Source organism: Sorex araneus, chromosome 10, assembly GCF_027595985.1.
Source record: "Sorex araneus isolate mSorAra2 chromosome 10, mSorAra2.pri, whole genome shotgun sequence".
NCBI lineage: Eukaryota > Metazoa > Chordata > Mammalia > Eulipotyphla > Soricidae > Sorex > Sorex araneus.
The window spans coordinates 61,453,951-61,472,274 of NC_073311.1; the positions used below are offsets into that span (position 1 = coordinate 61,453,951).

Here is an 18,324-nt window from a genome sequence, read left to right on the forward strand (position 1 = left end):
CTGTACGATTACATAGCCTCAGGTAGTTTAGGTTTATTGGGTTACTCCCGTTACAGTGCTCCTATTCTCTTTGTTTATTTGTAGCTTCTTTCTTAGTGTTCTGTTGACTTGTAAATAATGTTTTTCTCTTCTCCTTGAGTCCTTTGCATAGTTTATTCAGAGCAATGTCCTTTTTGTATGGATACAGGAAGACTTAGAAAATGCTATGCTTTTATAACCTGGGAGTCATTTGACTCTACATGATATTTTCTTCCTGGGCATCTGTTCTCTCGACGTAAGCCTCAGCTGCTCTTACTTCCTAGCTCCCAAAAATCAGGGTCCCGGCGAGGGACGAGATGGACCCAGGGCAAGCGGAGTAGATCGAGAGAGAGGATGGAGCCGGGAGTGCGGGAGATGAGAAAGATGGAAGATTGAATAAACGGTAACTAATCAGCAACCACCTTGGTCCTCGTTCTTCCTTCGCCTGTCCTTGACCACCAGGAGTCCTGATCCAGTCCACACACTGCGGTTCCAGAGCACCGAATGCGGGTGGTGAGACAGAACCGCCTGGAGAGCCCGCGAATGCACGCGCCCCTCGGCGTGCCTTAGTTTTTTACAGGATCCCTAGACCCAAACGGAACACAAATGTGCATGTGGGCTTCCAGATGTCAACAAGCAATTCTCAGGCATCAGGCACTTGCCTCCATCCCCCAAGATCACCCTACACCCTCAGGGGCTCTAACCAACCAGCTGCACATCAGTTGCGACAACTCGACCTCAGGTTAACCTGCTAAACCAGCTCACAGAACTCAGGAAATCAGTTTATTCACTAGAACGGCACTTTATTAAAGGATGTAACTCAGGAACAGTCAGACAGGGAGATGTATGGGGCAGGGCCTGGGGATACATCACTGAGTTTCCCGGCCTTCCCCGGGAGCACTCTCCCCAGCTCTCCAACTGTCTGCCAACTTGGAAACTCCCACCCTCATGCGAATAACTTGCCATCTGCAAGTGAACTTGATTTCCATTTCATCTCTTTTCCAATGAAGATCTAGGCTAAAACTTCCAAGCTTCCAGTTCTGACTTTCGAATCCCATGTTGTTTCAACAAGTCATCAGCTTTAGGTGCTTCCAAAGTCACTTCATTCACATAACAGAAGACACCATTATTATTCTCAACACTAAGAAAATTCTAAGGATTTGGGGAACTATGATCACGAACTATGGATAAAGACCGAATATACTTATGTTTTTCCTTAGAAATCACAATATCAGCTGGGACTGGAGGAGCAATATTGTGGGTTGGGTGCTTGCCTTGCCTGTGACTGATTTGGGTTCAATCCCCAGCATCCCACACGGTCCCCAGCCACTGCCACAAGTAATCCCCGAGAACAGAGCCAAAAGTAAGCCCGAGCACAGCCGAGTATGGTCCCCCCAAAACGAACAAACAAACAAAAATAACCACAGTATCACAAGTCTAAATAATTTATCCTAAGCAAGATAATATCCATCTCCTTCTTACTATGAATTTCTTCTAAATACATCAAGAAATATTACCTCTAATCTTACTTTTGCTACCATAAATACGTATCTCTCACAAATAGACATATATTTACTTTTTGCCTCTCATAAATATATATTTATTTATTCAAACTTGTTTTATCTTGATACTGATATATTTTCTGAGAGTTTTGTAGCAAAAACTCCTAGTGCCTTTAAATCTCAAAGAAATATTTTTATAAGAATCAAGACTTTGGAGAACATCTATGAGAATTCACGAAATTTATCATCTCTACATCTTTGCACAATAAATTTATTTTTTAGTCACACCAAAGTTCAAGACACCGCAAATATCTTGGGTTTGCATGACTTTGAAAGGACACTACAAGGAATGAATGAAGTATCAAATAGGATAATCCACATAGAAACACAGTTTCTCCCATTTTAAAAAATAATTTATAAACTGTTAAATATGAATATGTATGATACGTGTAATTATCTTAAATAACTTTTTTCATTGAAAATTTATGGAAATGTTCTATTGCTTGTTAACTCATGCTCTGTTTTGTGTTTGTTTCTTTGTTTGGGGGTCACACCCAGTGGTGCTCAGGACTTACTCCTGGCTCTGTGTTCAGGGGTCACTCCTGGCAGAGCTAGTGGGAATATATAGGGCGCGGGAGATCAAATTAGGTCAGCAGGATGCAGGGCAAGTGCCCTATCCTCTGTACTATTGCTCTGGCCTTCCAAAGCATTAACCGTAGCATTTTTTAAAGTATATGGAATATATGGGGGCTAGAACGATAGCACAGCAGGTAGGGCGTTTGCCTTGCACGTGGTCGACCCGGGTTCGATTCCCAGCATCCTATATGGTCCCCTGAGCACCGCCAGGAGTGGTTCCTGAGTGCAGAGCCAGGAGTAACCCCTGTGCATCGCCAGGTGTGACCCAAAAAGCAAAAAAAAAAAAAAGGTATGTGGAATATAGAAATGAACATAGCTTATTGCTTTGGGTAAAGGGAAACAGTCATACTAATGAGACATAAACAAACTCCAAAGTCTGCAAAGGGAGTGTAAAGACGGCGGCAGGCTCCTGTTCCCACAGAGACCGAGTCCCTGTCTCCAAAGTGCGATCCACGGAGAAACAGCTGAGAGCCGGCAGGACAGCTTTATCGACGAGAGACTCACACCCCAGAGTGTCCCACAGCCGCTGCCAAGATTTCTAGAGCTGATACTAGAGCAAGAATGTTCCATCTGTTTTCTCAACTGATTGAATGCAATGAAACATCTTATAATAATATCATATGACTATCTGTTCCTGTGCATCCTGGCAATGCTTTATTTTCAATATACATATATGTATCAGTGGATCATTGTATTCTGGGAATGCCGTTATTTTCATATACATATAAACATATATGCATATACGTGCATGTATGTATGCAGTGGATGAGTCAATTCTTTTTTTATCCATTAACAAAACTGATATTCATTCCATTCACCTATCAGTGCCAATGAGTTGTGAGCGGAACCAATAAATCTGCAAGTAGTGCTAACGAGTAAGCAGGATGCTGTGCCACTTTCGTGAGCAAAACAATGGGTCCTTGTGTTTTCTCTCCTCTCTACAGAAAATAAACAGAATTCCAGAGCAAGCACAAAATAGTGTTTGGATCCCCATAATCGTATTAGTTTATTTACAATTCCCTCCATCATACTTCCGGCCTGTACGGATAACTTTGTTTCCCAAATGGAATTGTGCTCACTGTCTTTAAGACGCTAGATGTTACAAATCGTTTTCTTTTTCACTCTTTCCAAACTGACGTGATAAAGTGAGAAACCCTTACCTTTGTCGAATTATGCTGGGGTTAGCCGTCACTAAGTGACTTTTGGATCCAACATCTTTGGTGTATTCACTTGACAAGGGCGGGAGATTACATCTGAAAAAATTAACAAGGGCAAACATTTTAGAATGGCTTGCCTAGCTATTAAATTGAAACAGTTATGATGGATTGGAAGTTTATTAAGTCTAGCTCAGTTCATAAGTAACTTCTTATTACCTCTCCCCAGGGTTTAATAGACGTTAGTTGACTAACTTTCAGCATTTTCAAAATGCTATCATAAAAATTTGTTTTGGAAGAAATATAAAGGCAGCCAGAAAGGTATATGAGCTTCAAAAGAAAAGAAATATAACTAAAATGAAGTCATTCCATTCAAAATATTTGTTGAAGTGATGGGACCAGCAGAAATTAGAACTTGAGTATGGTCCCTAAGAACAGTGACAACCAGGGACCCCAGGAAGTGCTAAGGGGCCACAGGTGAGAAGAACATAGATGAGGGCATGTCACAGAGCTTGGGGCCGACCAGCAGGACAAGGGGAACACAGGAAGGAAATAAGGTCAAAAGGGGTTGAGAAACATTGGCCTACAGAGGATCCACCAACTTTTCTGCATATCCACATACCTTAAACCATGAGAGAATTAAATTTGCTCTTTTTAAAGTTTTTCTTGCCCAAGTTCTAAGAAAATATTCAGGGCAAATTGTATAAGAGAATTGTCTTGTGTAGATGACCAATGTATGCGTTAACCATGGTGAAGGCATAGTGATTTGTCATGTAGAGAATTGCAATAATTATCCACCATCCCAGTCCAGCCAAGGAAAAGAGCACAGGAATATTTTTCTGGGGACAGAAATAGCTACCCTTCCCTTCCTTCACACAATCGCCCCCACTCTGGCTGCTTTCCTTGGCTACTATGTCTCATAGGTGTTTATAAAGGAAAATACAGCAAATCCAAACCTATGGCTTTCTGCCAGCAGACATTAGACAAGTAAATTCATCAGTCTTGTCTCAGTTTCCCCAGTAGACAAAAGAAGTGTTATGGCTTTTCCTCTCTAATAAGGTGCCTGTATGATTAAAAGGAAAAATGCAAGAAAAGTTCTCACCTTGATAACATCACAAAAGCTCAAGAATATTATGTAATGTACATAGCGTATAATTACAATTCAATGGACATTTATTATTTCTGAAAACTCCAAATAAAAATCTAGAGTTTCCATTTCCATCTTATGACCATGTCCTAATTTCTCCTCTGAGAGTATCTCTCAATTTAGCCCTCCCACTTCAGGGCATATCTTGCTCTTTATTATTTCAACAAACACAATGATTGTTTGCAAAGAAAGGTATCTTCCGGACAGCAAGGGCCTTGTCAGCTTCCCAGGCAAGTTTCTATTGATGTCATAAATAATTTCCTCTTCATAAATTATTTTAAAATTTACGATCATATTAATTTTCCTAAAGCTGTTGCAAAATGTGATGTAAGTTTCAGATGCACACCACTCTAACTCTCAGATGTGAAATCTTCCTGCAAACTTCCCCAGGGCACAGACCTCTCCCTGAATCCACTCAGCTGATCAGCCAAGCCTCTTCAATGCTGTCTCACATGTATGTACTCTATGACTCATATCGGACCACTTCAGGGCATCCTGGGTAGAAACTCATCTCTGTTCATCTGGAATCTTCCTCTCACCTACACTTTGGTCATGAGCTACTGGAGCTTAATTAGTAAGCCGATGAGTGCCTTCGACCGTTTGCTCACTGAGACCAAACACAAGTGGTCTAGAGGGTGGGAATCCCAGGCAGAGCACGTTGTAAGCTTAATCTTGAGGGGCCCGTGGTGTGGGGAGGCACCGGATCTCATGTGGTTTCTAGGATCCTCGTGAGGAGGTGAGCCTAACCCTAAACACCACACTGGCCCAGAAGAGGCACTGACAGTTCTTGTGATTTAACCGATCTTGGCAGAGATGAAGCTGGTGCCCCAGATGAGACCAAGGCCAAATACTGAACATTTGGTCTTGATCCGTTGTGAAACGGGAATGAACCTAGCTATATTAAAACCTAAACTCTGGTATCGACAGGGAGTAGGCTCAACCTGTCTTCACCTTTATTCAGTGAAATTAAGTTGGCTTTCATGGTTCTATACTTTGTATTACCATGTCTTCCATGTAGGGAAATTCATGGCTCATAAATTATGGAGCCATTCAGACTTAGAACCCAGAAGTAACAGTTCAAGGAAAACAGGTGAATAGTGACTGCCAAAAAAAGGATTACAACACTTTAGGGGCTGGGTGATAGTCCTGTGGACAGGGCATTTGCCTTGCATGCAGCTGACCCGGGTTTAGTCCCAGGCATCATATATGAGCACCCTGAACACTGCCAGGAGTGATCCCTGAGCTCAGAGCTAGAAGCCCTGAACACTGCTGGGTATGGCCACAAAACAAAAGCAAAACAAAACAAAAAAGTAAAAAACAAACAAATAAACAAACAAAAAACAGAGACATTACAGGTATTTTTTCAATGCATCTGCATTTCAGGGGGGAATGACATATTTTAGCATTAAAATCTGTCCCTCTGGGCTGGAGCGCTAATATAGCAGGTAAGGCACTTGCCTTATATGCAGCTGACCTGAGTTCAGTCCCTGGCAACCCCACTGGGTCCTCTGAATCTGCCAGATCTGAACCCTGAGCACAGAGCCAGGAGTAACGCCTGAGCACTACCGAGTGTGGCTCCCAAACAAAACCAAAAGAAAAACATGTCTTAAGTTCTGAGTAAACTTTCTCTCCAAGGGTGCGGGTGGCCCCTGCAGCGTTTCCTTTCCCAGAAAGTGGGGGGCACACCCGGTGACGCCCAGAGCTTCCCCCTGGCTCTGCACTTAGGGACGACTGCTGGCTGGGCTTGGAGAGGGCCAGCGGGCTCTGGGCTGCCTGGGCCCCTGCTAGGTCTTGACTCATTCCTTGTGGAAAGGAGATCAGTACCAAATCCTTTCGCTCCTCGGCTTAGCTTTCGGGGCCGGGCAGGCAGTCACTTCCACTTCAGTGAGACCATGCGCCCTCCCTGGCTCAGTCTTCCCTAGAGCCGCACAGTAATCCCAGACCTCTTTCTCACAACCCTCAGAGAAGCTAACCTCGGATCATTCTTAGAAAAGCTAAACACGGAAATCCTAGCTCAGCCACGCTCCGGCCTCTCCTCTGCTCTCGTCCTCCTCTGCCGGCTGCGTCCTTCCCCCTTCCCCACGTAATCCCAAGCCTGTATGTGTCCCATCATTCCTGCTGTCTGTGTTACCATCACCGGGAGTGAGGCTGGAGCCACCCCGTCAGACAACTGCTACCCTTGACTGGAAGCCCCTTAACATTCCTTTAACGCCCAAGTCTGCAGAAGTCTCTGGCTGGCCCTGGCACTCTCTGAAGCTTCCTCTTCGCTCAAAATTTACCTTTGCTCTCCTACTTCTTCCTAGTCATGGACAGCTCAAATCCCTTGCTACCTACAAATGCTTTTGTGAGAAATTAAAAAAAAAAAGTAGCATAAAGTGAATAAATTAAATGTGTTTTCACATAGTCATATATATGTATATATGTATATGTATATGTATGTATATATATATATATATATATACATATATAGTTCTTGGCCTGAAAGGATCATCTGAAATAAAATGAGTATTTCCCTTTTTTGGGGGGTGGGGCACTCCCCAAGACCTAAGCTCTGTACTTCCTCAGGCTTGTTCCTTTGTGGCCCCCCACCACGCCCCCCACCAAATCCCACTACCAAACTCACTTGTGTGTGAACTTGGAAGGACTGAGGAGCAGTTACAAATGATTAATCCCAACTGACTGGTTTCCAAAGGCCCTGGGCTCTTGGGAGGGGTGAGGGAAGGAGAGGGGGTGAGGCCCTGCCAGGGGTGCGCTCTTACCGCATGACAAAATCAGCTTCATCTATTTGCCGGCCACAGCCACTGTTCTTCAGAATCCCACCATTCCCCACCACGGCGCATTTCTTCAAGGGCAGCTGGAATGGGGTTGCCTAGCAACAGAAAACAAGGCGGGTTTTCACTGAAGAGAACATACAAGTGCTCACAAAATCATTGTTACGGTCCAGCCCTTGGAGGAATTTGCTTGAAGACTGGGCAGAGTAAAAAGAGAACGAAGACAGGAAGCTGCTAAGAAGTTTGTAAGGAATGAACTAGCCTCTTCTTTGAAAATCAAAAAAAATGAAGGCTTGACATGTATTTAAATATATAGATTTTTTTTGTCTGTATCAAATGGACCATGCACCCAGCAGAAAATGTCGTCCAGAAAAACAAAAGTCTTCGCGCTAATCCCAAACCAATTATTTTGTATATGCATGCTGCCAGAGCCTGGACCCCAAATCTCATACACGCAAACACATACTCAACCACTGAGCCACATCCCCAGCCCTGGAAAATTAATTTTAAAGGCCCTCAGCTGGGAACAAACTCAAATCTATTCCATTCCCCCCACTGGAATGCAATCAATTTCATCCACTCACTTATAGATTTGGTCACTCAACTAATGAGTGCATCCTACGTTAAATGTTGGGGACAAATACCAAAGCACAGATTTCATGGGTGAGCACAGATTCTCATGTAACATTTGAACGTGATGCAGGAATGGCCCCCGTCTGCCCACATGCTTGAAGCCGCGCTGGGTCCCAGGGAGCAGCGGTGAGATGGCGCCAGTCGGGAAAGCGCTCTCACTCGCTCACTCGAAGCAAAACTTAAAGGAAGTGCAGGCAGCTGCCAAGCAGGGAAGGCAGTGTAAGTGAGGGCGCAGGTAACGGTGCGGGAGCAGACAGCCCGTGACCTTTGCCAACTGCACGACACACGGTACAGAAACCGCTCAGTGTGCCCCAGTGTTCCCTGGAGGGCTATTTATAGAACCAGGGACAAGCAAAGCCCGAGGTAGTCCTGAGGATAAAATGTGTCATTCCCTCTCTTTTCCTCGAGTCAGCAAGAGTCACCAAGCTCAGGATTTTCTGCCTACTGAAACAATGCAGAGCCGCTGGAATCCTTTGAGTAAAGACCTTGCCTCTGCGTAACCTGGAGCGGGGGGAACTGTATGGTATTAAGCGGGCCATGCTAGCCCAAACCTGCAGCAAATCATAGGTATTACCAGACCAAAAAAAAAAAAATCAGTGGAATAAATACATGAATATATATCACAGGGACCAGACCTGGGCATAAAGTAATTAAACCGTGAAAGAAAAAAGATTCCAGGAGCCCATGAGGCCATTGGTTGCTGAGAGGCATGATTGCAGCTGAAGAGAATTCCACTTCCTTGTTAGAAAATAAGGGACAGTGGAGCTTTGGAGTATAGATGATGAAGACGTGGCACTTAGGGGTAATGTCTGGACATTTGCCAACATGAGTACAAGCAATTCAGTCCCGTGAGCCCCACAGCAGATACAGGCAGAGACAAAGCCCGCGAGATGTCCAGGATGGCCCAGAATATCCGTGGCATCTTTCTGCAATCCCTCCGGACAGAAGGATCTGAACTCCACACTAGAAACACTGGCCAGATCTATAATTCGGTAGGTGTGACTCCGTTCACAGCCCAAGCTGGCGGCTCAGTAACCCACAAGGGGACCAAGTGAGAGCCAGGTACTGTCCTGGGTGAGAGGGACTGACGCATGATCCAGCCACCCGGGATTCTACTGAGGAACTGAATGGCAGAGACAGGCACAAACCAACAGCCTGTCGGGTGGGGACAAGGCTGTGGAGAGAAATAAATAGTGGGCATGACCCTGGCACCAAGGACCAGGACAGGCTTTGGAAGGGGGATGGCCACTTCCCCCAAGGAGGTCAGGCCACACACAGTGTACAGTGTGTGTACACCAGGAGGAACCGCGATGCAAAGATGGGGTGGGGAACATTCCAGAACTCTGAGAGGGAGGCAGAGATTCACTGTGTCTGGAGCTCAACTAAGCAGAGAAGCAGGAGAGACTTTGAGAACCAGCCAGGGAGAGATTAGTGGGGTCTTGTGAGGTGTTACAAAGATACTGTTTGGCCCCAAGAGGAGGCTCGAGTCAATGTAGGATGAGCAAAGGAATGACAGTACGTCAGTCTGGCTTAGTGCTGATCCCGGCATACGCTGTACAATGTCATGGGGAGAAACACTGGCCCAGCTTGTCAGTTTCCACTACCAGCTGACAGAGGTTTTGTGGCTTGGCCTGTGGTGGTAACAGTGAGGCTAGTGAGAACGAAGTAGATTCTGGAGATTTTCGGGTGAAAAAGATGACTCAGGGTGTTGGAGGAAGGGTAAGACGGGTCAGAAATGACATCAAGGTCTGGCTTGAATGATTACTGGAATATGGAAGATTACAAGATTGTAAATACGGAGCTCAACTTTATATTTATAAAATGCAAGATACCCCTTATACACTTAAGTGGCAATGTCCAGCAGCAACTGAATAAACAAGAATGCAGCAAGGGAACTAACTCGTATTTCCTGGAGCTAGGAAGCTGGATGTGATCAGCAGACAAAAGGTCCTTAAACTCAGGAGACTAGATGATGAGTGAAGACAGAAAGGGAGAGGCAGAAGTCTGAATCTCAGACCACTCCCAACTACAAGTCAGAAGAACAAAAAATGGTAAAAGAGACAGAAAAGGTATGGTTGATGAGGAAAGTGTGGGTCCTGGAAACTGAGATTTTTTAAAAAAAAGGTGTACAGGAGAGAAATACACATGGAGTTCAAAAGTACTGTGGTAATAGATTAAGTATGACACATACTTAAAACTGCACCAGATTTAGCAGCACGGAGGGGGTTGGTTACCTAGACCAGGACCTGTTTTGTCGAGTAGTGTTGACAGAAGCCTGACTAGCTCAGTGAGTTCTACATCAATACTCTTTGCCTATTTATATGCAGTTTATTTTTATAGGTGGTTCACTCATCCCCCAACTAATATTTACTAGTGTGCTTTTGGAAAACCCAGTTTTAACTTGGCTTGTTGTCAGATTTTCTTGGTTGTGTTCAATTTTATGTTTTGCTCCGGGAACCCCCGGGGTGCTCTGGGGCTACCACGAGCTCTGTGCTTCGGGTTGCTCGCAGCTGTGCCCGGGGGACCGAAAGATAGCAGGGATCAGGCCTCACGCATGCAAAGCACCGTTACGCTCTTTCCAGCTAGCGGGAGTTCCATTTTCTAAAATTTTCCATTTTTTTAATTGAATCACTGTGATTGAGCACTACAAAGCTGTTCATGACTGCGTTTCAGTCGCACAGTGTTCCAACACGCATCCCTCCACCAGTGTCATTTCCCATCACCAGTGTCCCCAGTTTCCCTCCCACCCCTTCAAGCCATCCCAACCCTCGATGGCAGGCACCTCTCTTCTCTCCAGAGTGAGTTTCTTGACGCTGATTAACTAGCAACACCAGGTTTTCAAGTAAAATACTGAGGCCTCAAAAAACAGATCTGGGAACAACAGTCGCAACGGCTACTTGGTGTAAAAACTTCCAGAGCACAGGAAAATGTGTATGTGTGTGTGTGTGGGGGGGGGGAGGGTGAAGAACGGGGCAGGCAGGCAGGCAGTGGGACCTCCTTTTCTATTTCTTGTCCCTGAGAGGGGGTCCACCCATCCTCCTTTCTCTCATTCCTGTCCCTTTACTCACAGAGTTAAGTTCACTAACTTTTTCAAGCAACTTAGGTTCCAAGTGTTTCCCCTGTTGGGAACATACAACACAGAAGGATGTTTCATTGTCTATTCCACAAGAACGTTAGGATTTGGCAAGGAGCATTTCTTTTCAAATGGATCTCCAAGCACAGATGCAAGAAAATGTCGACTGGTCTCAGTACACTCCTGCTACCCTTAACAATGTATCTCCTTTCAAATACATTTGAAAATGTGTTTCAAATGTTTCTCCTGCACTGATGCAAGAAAATATCAACTGACCTTAGTACACTCCGGCTAACTGAAAAATTATTGCTCTGGGGACTGGCGAGAGAGTACAGAAGCCCCAAGAACTGTCAGTATGACCCTCAAACAGGCAAAACAAAAATCCACTACTCTAACTGGGACACATCTGAACCGCGCGGCCGCATTAGCAGCCGCGCAACCTTTTCTAAAAACTGAAAACATACAATCTTTTAATGGAAAACCAATTATCAAATGCTTCCTTAGTAGGGCTATCTTTCTTGGGGGGAAACTCCAACAACAATAGTGAGTTTTGTTTTGCAATATGGAACGTAATCCAGGTAAAGAGAAAATGAAGTGAAATTCATCAGTTATACAGTTGGGGGTGGGGGGCGGGGGCGGGGGATATACTGGGGATTTTGGTGGTGGAATATGGGCACTGGTGAAGGGATGGTGTTTGAATATTATATAACTGAGACATAAACCTGAAAACTTTGTAACTTTCCACATGGTGATAAAATAAAAATTAAAAATAAAAAAAAATCCACTACTCTATATTAAAGTATGGATTGGGCATTCAAATCATTGTTGAATCACTAATGCATCCTATGAATCCTGGCCCAAAATTCTGCACCAATCACTGTTCTATGTATTAATAACCATCTTCCTAATACCTGGATTATATTATATTAAAACCATCTGGACTCAGGATTTGTTTTCCTAACCCCTAAACATTCAGTGCATCCATGGGAAATCAGACCTGACAGTTACTATCCCATCCATCTCTCAGTGTGGCTATGAGAATTAAAATAAGGTGAGGCGTAAACAGAAAACCCTAAAATCTTATGTTGTGCCATCAATTCATTACTGTATCCTGACTTTTTTTCATTCTCTGGGGGGAAATCCTGCTTTACCCCTATAATATATAGTCTTGTGTGTGTGTGTGTGTGTGTGTGTGTGTGTCTAAGATCATTTTGATTTCAAAGATTTACTCCTGGTTCTGTGCTCGAGGGTCATTCTTGGCAGTGCTCGGGAAATCATATGCAGTGCCAGGTATCAAACCAGGCTCAGCTGCATGCAAGGCTTGTGTACTAGCCCCTGGAGTATCTCTCCAGGCCCATTTTATTGTCTGATACATTTGCAGTGATTCTTCACCATACACACCACCAACGTGCCAATAATGCTCGACTCCTTTCCCAAGGCTCTTTCTCTCCGATTCTCACCTTAGCCATACTGAAAGTAGTGGGTTCTGCAATACCCATCAAAATTCCTAAGGCAATCTTCATTGCATTGAACAAAAACATCAAAAATTTATGTGGAACCATAAAACTCCCAGACTGGCCAAAGCAATTCTGAGAAATAAAAAGACGGGAGGAATTAAAATCCCTGATTTTAAACAATAAAAGCAAACACAAAGCTAGAGTAACCAACACTGCATGGAACTGGACTAAAGACTAAAATTGATGAAATTGAGAGCTGGACATGAACTCCTCGGAAATCTTGGATGTATGGACTGTTAATCCACAACAATCTCTACTTGCTTAATGAAGTGGAGCAAAGAAAGTCTTTCCAAGAGACAGTGTTGAGAGAGAAAGAGAGAGCATGCACCTTATCTCATGCCATGTACAAAGGTTGATTCAAAATGCATTGAAAACCTCAGTTTCTGTGCTCGAGGGTCATTAAATATATCAAGCAGAACAGAATTCTCCATGATACTGACTCCAGAGGGCTGGAGCGATAGCACAGCAGTTGGGTGTTCGCCTTTCACGCGGCCAACCGGAGTTCGATTCCTCAGCCCCTCTCGGAGAGCCCGGCAAGCTACAGAGAGTATGGAGCCCGCACGGCAGAGCCTGGCAAGCTACCCGTGCGTATTGGATATGCCAAAAACAGTAACAATAAGTCTCTCAATGAGAGACGTTACTGGTGCTCGAACAAATCAATGAGCAACGGGATGACAGTGACAGTGACTGACTCCAGAAGAAACTTCAATGAGATGACCCTATTCTCTCTCTCTCTCTCTCTCTCTCTCTCTCTCTCTCTCTCTCTCTCTCTCTCTTTCTCTCTCACACACACAGTGGAAATAAACAAATGGGATTATGTCAAACTTGTTACAAGCAGCTGTGGGGAGGAAAAGAAGAAAGAGGCAGACTAGAAGTGACATATGGATAACAAAGAAGTGTCTTGGGTACTAAAGTGCAATGACTTTGTACATAAAAATTTGTATATAAGAAAACCATAAGGGGCTGGAGCGATAGCACAGCGGGTAGGGCGTTTGCCTTGCACGCGGCCGACCTGGGTTCTAATCCCAGCATCCCATATGGTCCCCTGAGCACTGCCAGGGGTAATTCCTGAATGAAGAGCCAGGAGTAACCCCTGTGCATCGCCAGGTGTGACCCCCCCCAAAAAAAAAAAAGAAAACCATAAAATTAACACTATCGTAGCTGTAACATCTGAACCATAATAAAATTTTTTTAAGAGAAAGAGAAGGAAAGACTGTTGAGATATCTTCTGCTAGAAAATCAGGGCTATTTAAAAACACAAGTTAGGGTTGTTGGTAAAACAGTGAAAAAAAACAATTATAGATTATAAGACTTTTTGGAAACAAACTATAAATTAAAACAGTGCAGATATTTCTGGTTTATAATATAACTTTTGGGAGAATTGTACTGAAATTTAAAGAAAATAAGATGAGAGACAGTACAGAGGGTAAGACACTTGCCTTGCATGTAGCTAACCTGGGTTCAATTTCTGGCACTGTATGTGGTCCTAAAAGCACCACCAAAGTGACCCTAAGTACAGAGCCAGGAGCAGTGCTTAAGCCTTTAGCACTACCAATTGTGGCCTGAAAGCAAAAACAATTTAAAAAATGAGTGAATGAAACATCAGTTTACCAGTGTGATCCCCAAAGCCTGATAATTCACTTCTTCTGTTATCCCGAGACAAAATGCTATAATCCTCAAAGAACAAAGACCAGGCACCTCAGTCACAGGCACAAGGACATCCTGTGAGTCTCGTCTTCCATACCATAGACAGAACTCGATTTATGGAGTGATAATTGCATTATCTTGGAGCAACTGAGTTAATACCATTGATCATTCATTGTTTTAGAGTTTGAGCCTGTCTTGGGAGGTGGTAAGGAGGCAGGAGATAGGTTGGAAAAAAATTATAAATTACTTGGTATACATATAACTGGATCTAACAATGCTAAGAAATTTGTTTTCACGGAAGTAGACATCAATATGTGAGCTTCTGATCAAGAAATACACATCAATAAGGGCACCTTTGATCAAAATGACAATGACTTTAATAATACCTTTGAGGCTTGTCTATAATATACAAAACTAATAACGATGTAAAATTTAAATGAAAGAATAAAATACTCCATAAAATCAACATTCAACAAAGGCAGAGATAAGAGAACAGTCTATAATGTCCCTTCATCCAAGTTATACAGCTGGGCTGGAGAGAGAGTTCGGTGGGTGAGGCACTTGTGTTGTGCGTAGCCAACCCCTGATTGATCCCTATTCTCACATAATGTCCCTGAGTACTGCCAAGAATGATCCCCGAGCACAGCGCCGGCAGGAAGCCCTGAGCACAGCCAGGGCTAGCTCCAAAACCAAGATGCACACACACAAAAAGCCAAGTCATTCCAAACTTTTTAAAAAGTCTTAAATTGACACTTAGCGAGATCATCACGAAGCCTAAAGGTTTGGGATCCAGAAGCAATCTACTGGGATTCTCTCTAGAGTGGACCCCAGCTAGAAACGGCCTAATCCCTGAACAAGAAGAAGAGACTCTGACAACTATGAGAATTGAGGGATGCACTGAATAAGATTAAGTAGACTGGTAGTCAACTAAATATCTTTGATTTCCAGAATTTAACTGAGTCATTCATTTTTAAATGCTCTCTCACTTTTTGAAAATGGCAACAAAGGATTCTCTTGTCTTAAATTTAATGCAGGAGGTGTGTGATTACTGGTATAGCTCTCTTCATACTTCATTGATGCAATACAAGTTGCTCAGACCCCCCCATGTATTCTTGTACCTACCATGCTCTTGGTTCTACCACTTTCTGTACCTCTATTACTTGTAACCTACATTCCTCGTCCTGTTGCTTTTACATTATGGAGGCATACTGTGGCAAAGCCATAAATCAATGTGTCACTGTATCATTGTCATCCTGTTGCTCATCAATTTGCTTGAGCGGGCACCAGTAACGTCTCCATTGTGAGTCTTGTTACTGTTTTTGGCATATTGAATATGCCATGGGTAGCTTGCCAGGATCTGCTGGCGTGGGCGAGATACTCTTGGTAGCTTGCCTGGGTCTCCGAGAGGGGTGGAGGAATCAAACCCTGGTCAGCCACGTGCGAGGCAAACACCCTACCCATAGTGCTATCGCTCCAGCCCGAGCCATAAATATTTCTGAATATTACTTCATAACAGAAAAGAAGGTTGTCAAGCTAAATTTTGCTGATTTTGTTACACATGTAGCTTTATGCTAATACTCTTTTAACTCAAAATGGATTTCACACTTCACAATTCAAAGGAAGGTTTTGTTTTGTTTATTAGTTGGTTGATTTTACCCTACAAGTCTCTCTAAACTCTTCTTAAAAGGACCGGAGAACAAGTTTTCCTTACCCTGCCTGTATGTTTTTAAGGTAGAAAAGTTTCCATACCATTTGGTACTTAGAAAACCATAAAGAGCCACTATTAGCAAGAAGAATCATTGCCAATTTTACTGGTGGGGCTTAAGCCTCAATAGGAAAGAAGAGATCTTGACACGCAACCCTTCCAAGTGGCCTGAAAGACTGTCACTATATGTCACTGTTATTATTCCCAATATCTCAACATCTGCTCGCCCTTAGTGATGAAAACTTCAAGTTTTTGTCCATAAGCACATGAACTCACATATCTAATTACAATCTAACTCATTTGTTTCTGTCTACCCTCACCCACACATCCACATGGTCTCCCACACATAATCATGCTTCACCCACACACATAATTTAATTTCTCGCCCATATGTTAATTATATGCTCAACCTAGGCATCTAAATACACCCCCTGCCTCACATCTAATTATAGCCCCCACTTATGAATGTAATTACACTATTCAACCACCAATCTAATTATGCCCTCCATGACATATTTAATTGCACTGCCCTGCTCAAGGACCTTATTACCTTCTAATCAATGCATCAATTAAGCCCCCCACCCTACACCAATATTCATCAGTTGCAACTCTCTGTACCTCACTTCATTATTTCAATGAAGAATTGGCAACTTCCCACAAATGAATTATTAGCAAGCATGGCATCAGCTAAACAGGCAAAATAATAACGGGATGCATCAGAATCAAAAGCAGTTTTGGTTCTTTCAAGTAGAACAGCAAATATAGATTACCTTTTTACTCACTTAGCTAGCTCTTTGGAAAATTCCAATTTTCATTGTTCACAAACAAGGAGAAGCAAGTGGAGCCTGACCACTGCATGTAGATAGACTCCAAAGTACAGTGTAAGAAAATAAAAGCAGCCAAACACAACCCTCACGAGCCCAGAATTTACATAGAAATATGGTAATAAATTCATTTCCTGAACAAATTTTGACGATAAAATATTTTGATGATAAAAATTGTTGATAATATATTTATGGTCTGAACTCAATCAAAAGGCTCTGAGTGGTTGGATAGGTCATAAAATAAACACAACCTGCTACTGCTTACAAGATGTGAGCTGTGATGATAAACACAGGCTTGAAGGAAAAAGCTGGAAAACAATCAGAGAGGTAAACAGTGCCCTTAAAAAGGCAAGGCAGCCATACTTAAGTGATAAAAAAGCAGACCTTCAACTAAGAAAAGTAGTAGGAGACTGAATGGACAATATACAATTATTAAAGATCTCTACAGCCTCTTTTTTTAAAATTTATTTCATTGAATCACCATGTGGAAAGTTACAAAATTCTCAGGCTTATGTCTCAGTTATACAATGCTCAAACACCCGTCCTTTCACCAGTGCCCATATTCCACAACCAAAAAAAAAAACCAACCCAGTATATCTCCACCCTCTACCCCCCAACCCCTACCCCCACCTGCATAACTGATAAATTTCACTTCATTTTCTCGTTACCTTGATTACATTCCATATTTCAACACAAAACTCACTATTGTTGGAGTTTCAACACAGAACTCACTATTCTTGTTGGAGTTTATCCCCCCAAAATACGGCCCTATTGACAAGGAAACATTTGATAATTAGTTTTCCACTGATGAGAATGAAGAGATATAAAGTCGTGCGGCAGCTCTGCCGAGATTCGACCTGGGTGGCCATGCCTTTGCACTGAACGACCAGGATCCAGAGCCAGCTTTATTACTTCGGGTCCCAGCAAGTGCTTGCAGCCATGTCTCCAGACTGTGAACTAAGCTTTTGCCCCACACCGGCTAAGGGGGGAAATATCCTTCCTCTTTGGTTTTTCTATACAGCCTTTTTATACTCAGTGTATATGCATCAAATGAAGTTGTGCAAGAATATGTAAAAGAAACACTAATAGGCCTGAAAAAACATAATGACAGAAACAAAATATAGTAGAAAATTTCAACACCTGCCACCACCATAAGACTGACTCATCAGTAAATTAATAAGGAAACATCAGCCTTCAAGGAATAAATGGGAAGAGTAGGATTTCACAGACGTGTGTAAGGGCTCTCTGTTCACAAGCTGAGAATGCATACTTCTCCGCTGCAAATGGACATACTCCAAGACAGATTACATACTGGGACACAAAGTAAGTGGCGTAAAATTCATGAAGATAGAAATCATAGCAATTATCTCTTTAGATCGCAATACAATGAAGGCAAAAGTAAACCATAAAAAAATAAAGATAGTGATACATTAAAAATCACTGTATCACTGTATCACTGTCATTCCATTGTTTGTTGATTTATTCGAGCGGGCCAGTAATGTCTCTTTACACTCAGCCCTGAGATTTTAGTAGCCTCTCCTTACTTGTCTTTTCCAATGATTGGAGACTCTTTCAGGGTCAGGGGAATGAGACCTATCATTACTGTTTTTGGCATATTGATTATGCCACGGGTAACTTGCCAGGCTCTGCAGTGAGGGCGGGATACTCTCAGTAGCCTGCCAGGCTCTCCGAGAGGT

At 43.1% G+C, this 18,324-nt stretch overlaps 1 protein-coding gene across 1 annotated transcript in view; it reads right to left on the bottom strand.

The window, feature by feature from the left end:
- ST8SIA1 (ST8 alpha-N-acetyl-neuraminide alpha-2,8-sialyltransferase 1) overlaps positions 1-18,324 on the bottom strand; it is a 173,127-nt gene that overhangs the window by 73,954 nt on the left and 80,849 nt on the right. The window contains exons 3-4 of the mRNA XM_004611354.2: positions 7,217-7,326; positions 3,317-3,409 (exon numbers count right to left, since the gene is read on the bottom strand). Of these exons, the coding sequence (XP_004611411.1) occupies positions 3,317-3,409; positions 7,217-7,326 (203 nt within the window). The remainder of the gene's footprint in view (positions 1-3,316; positions 3,410-7,216; positions 7,327-18,324) is intronic.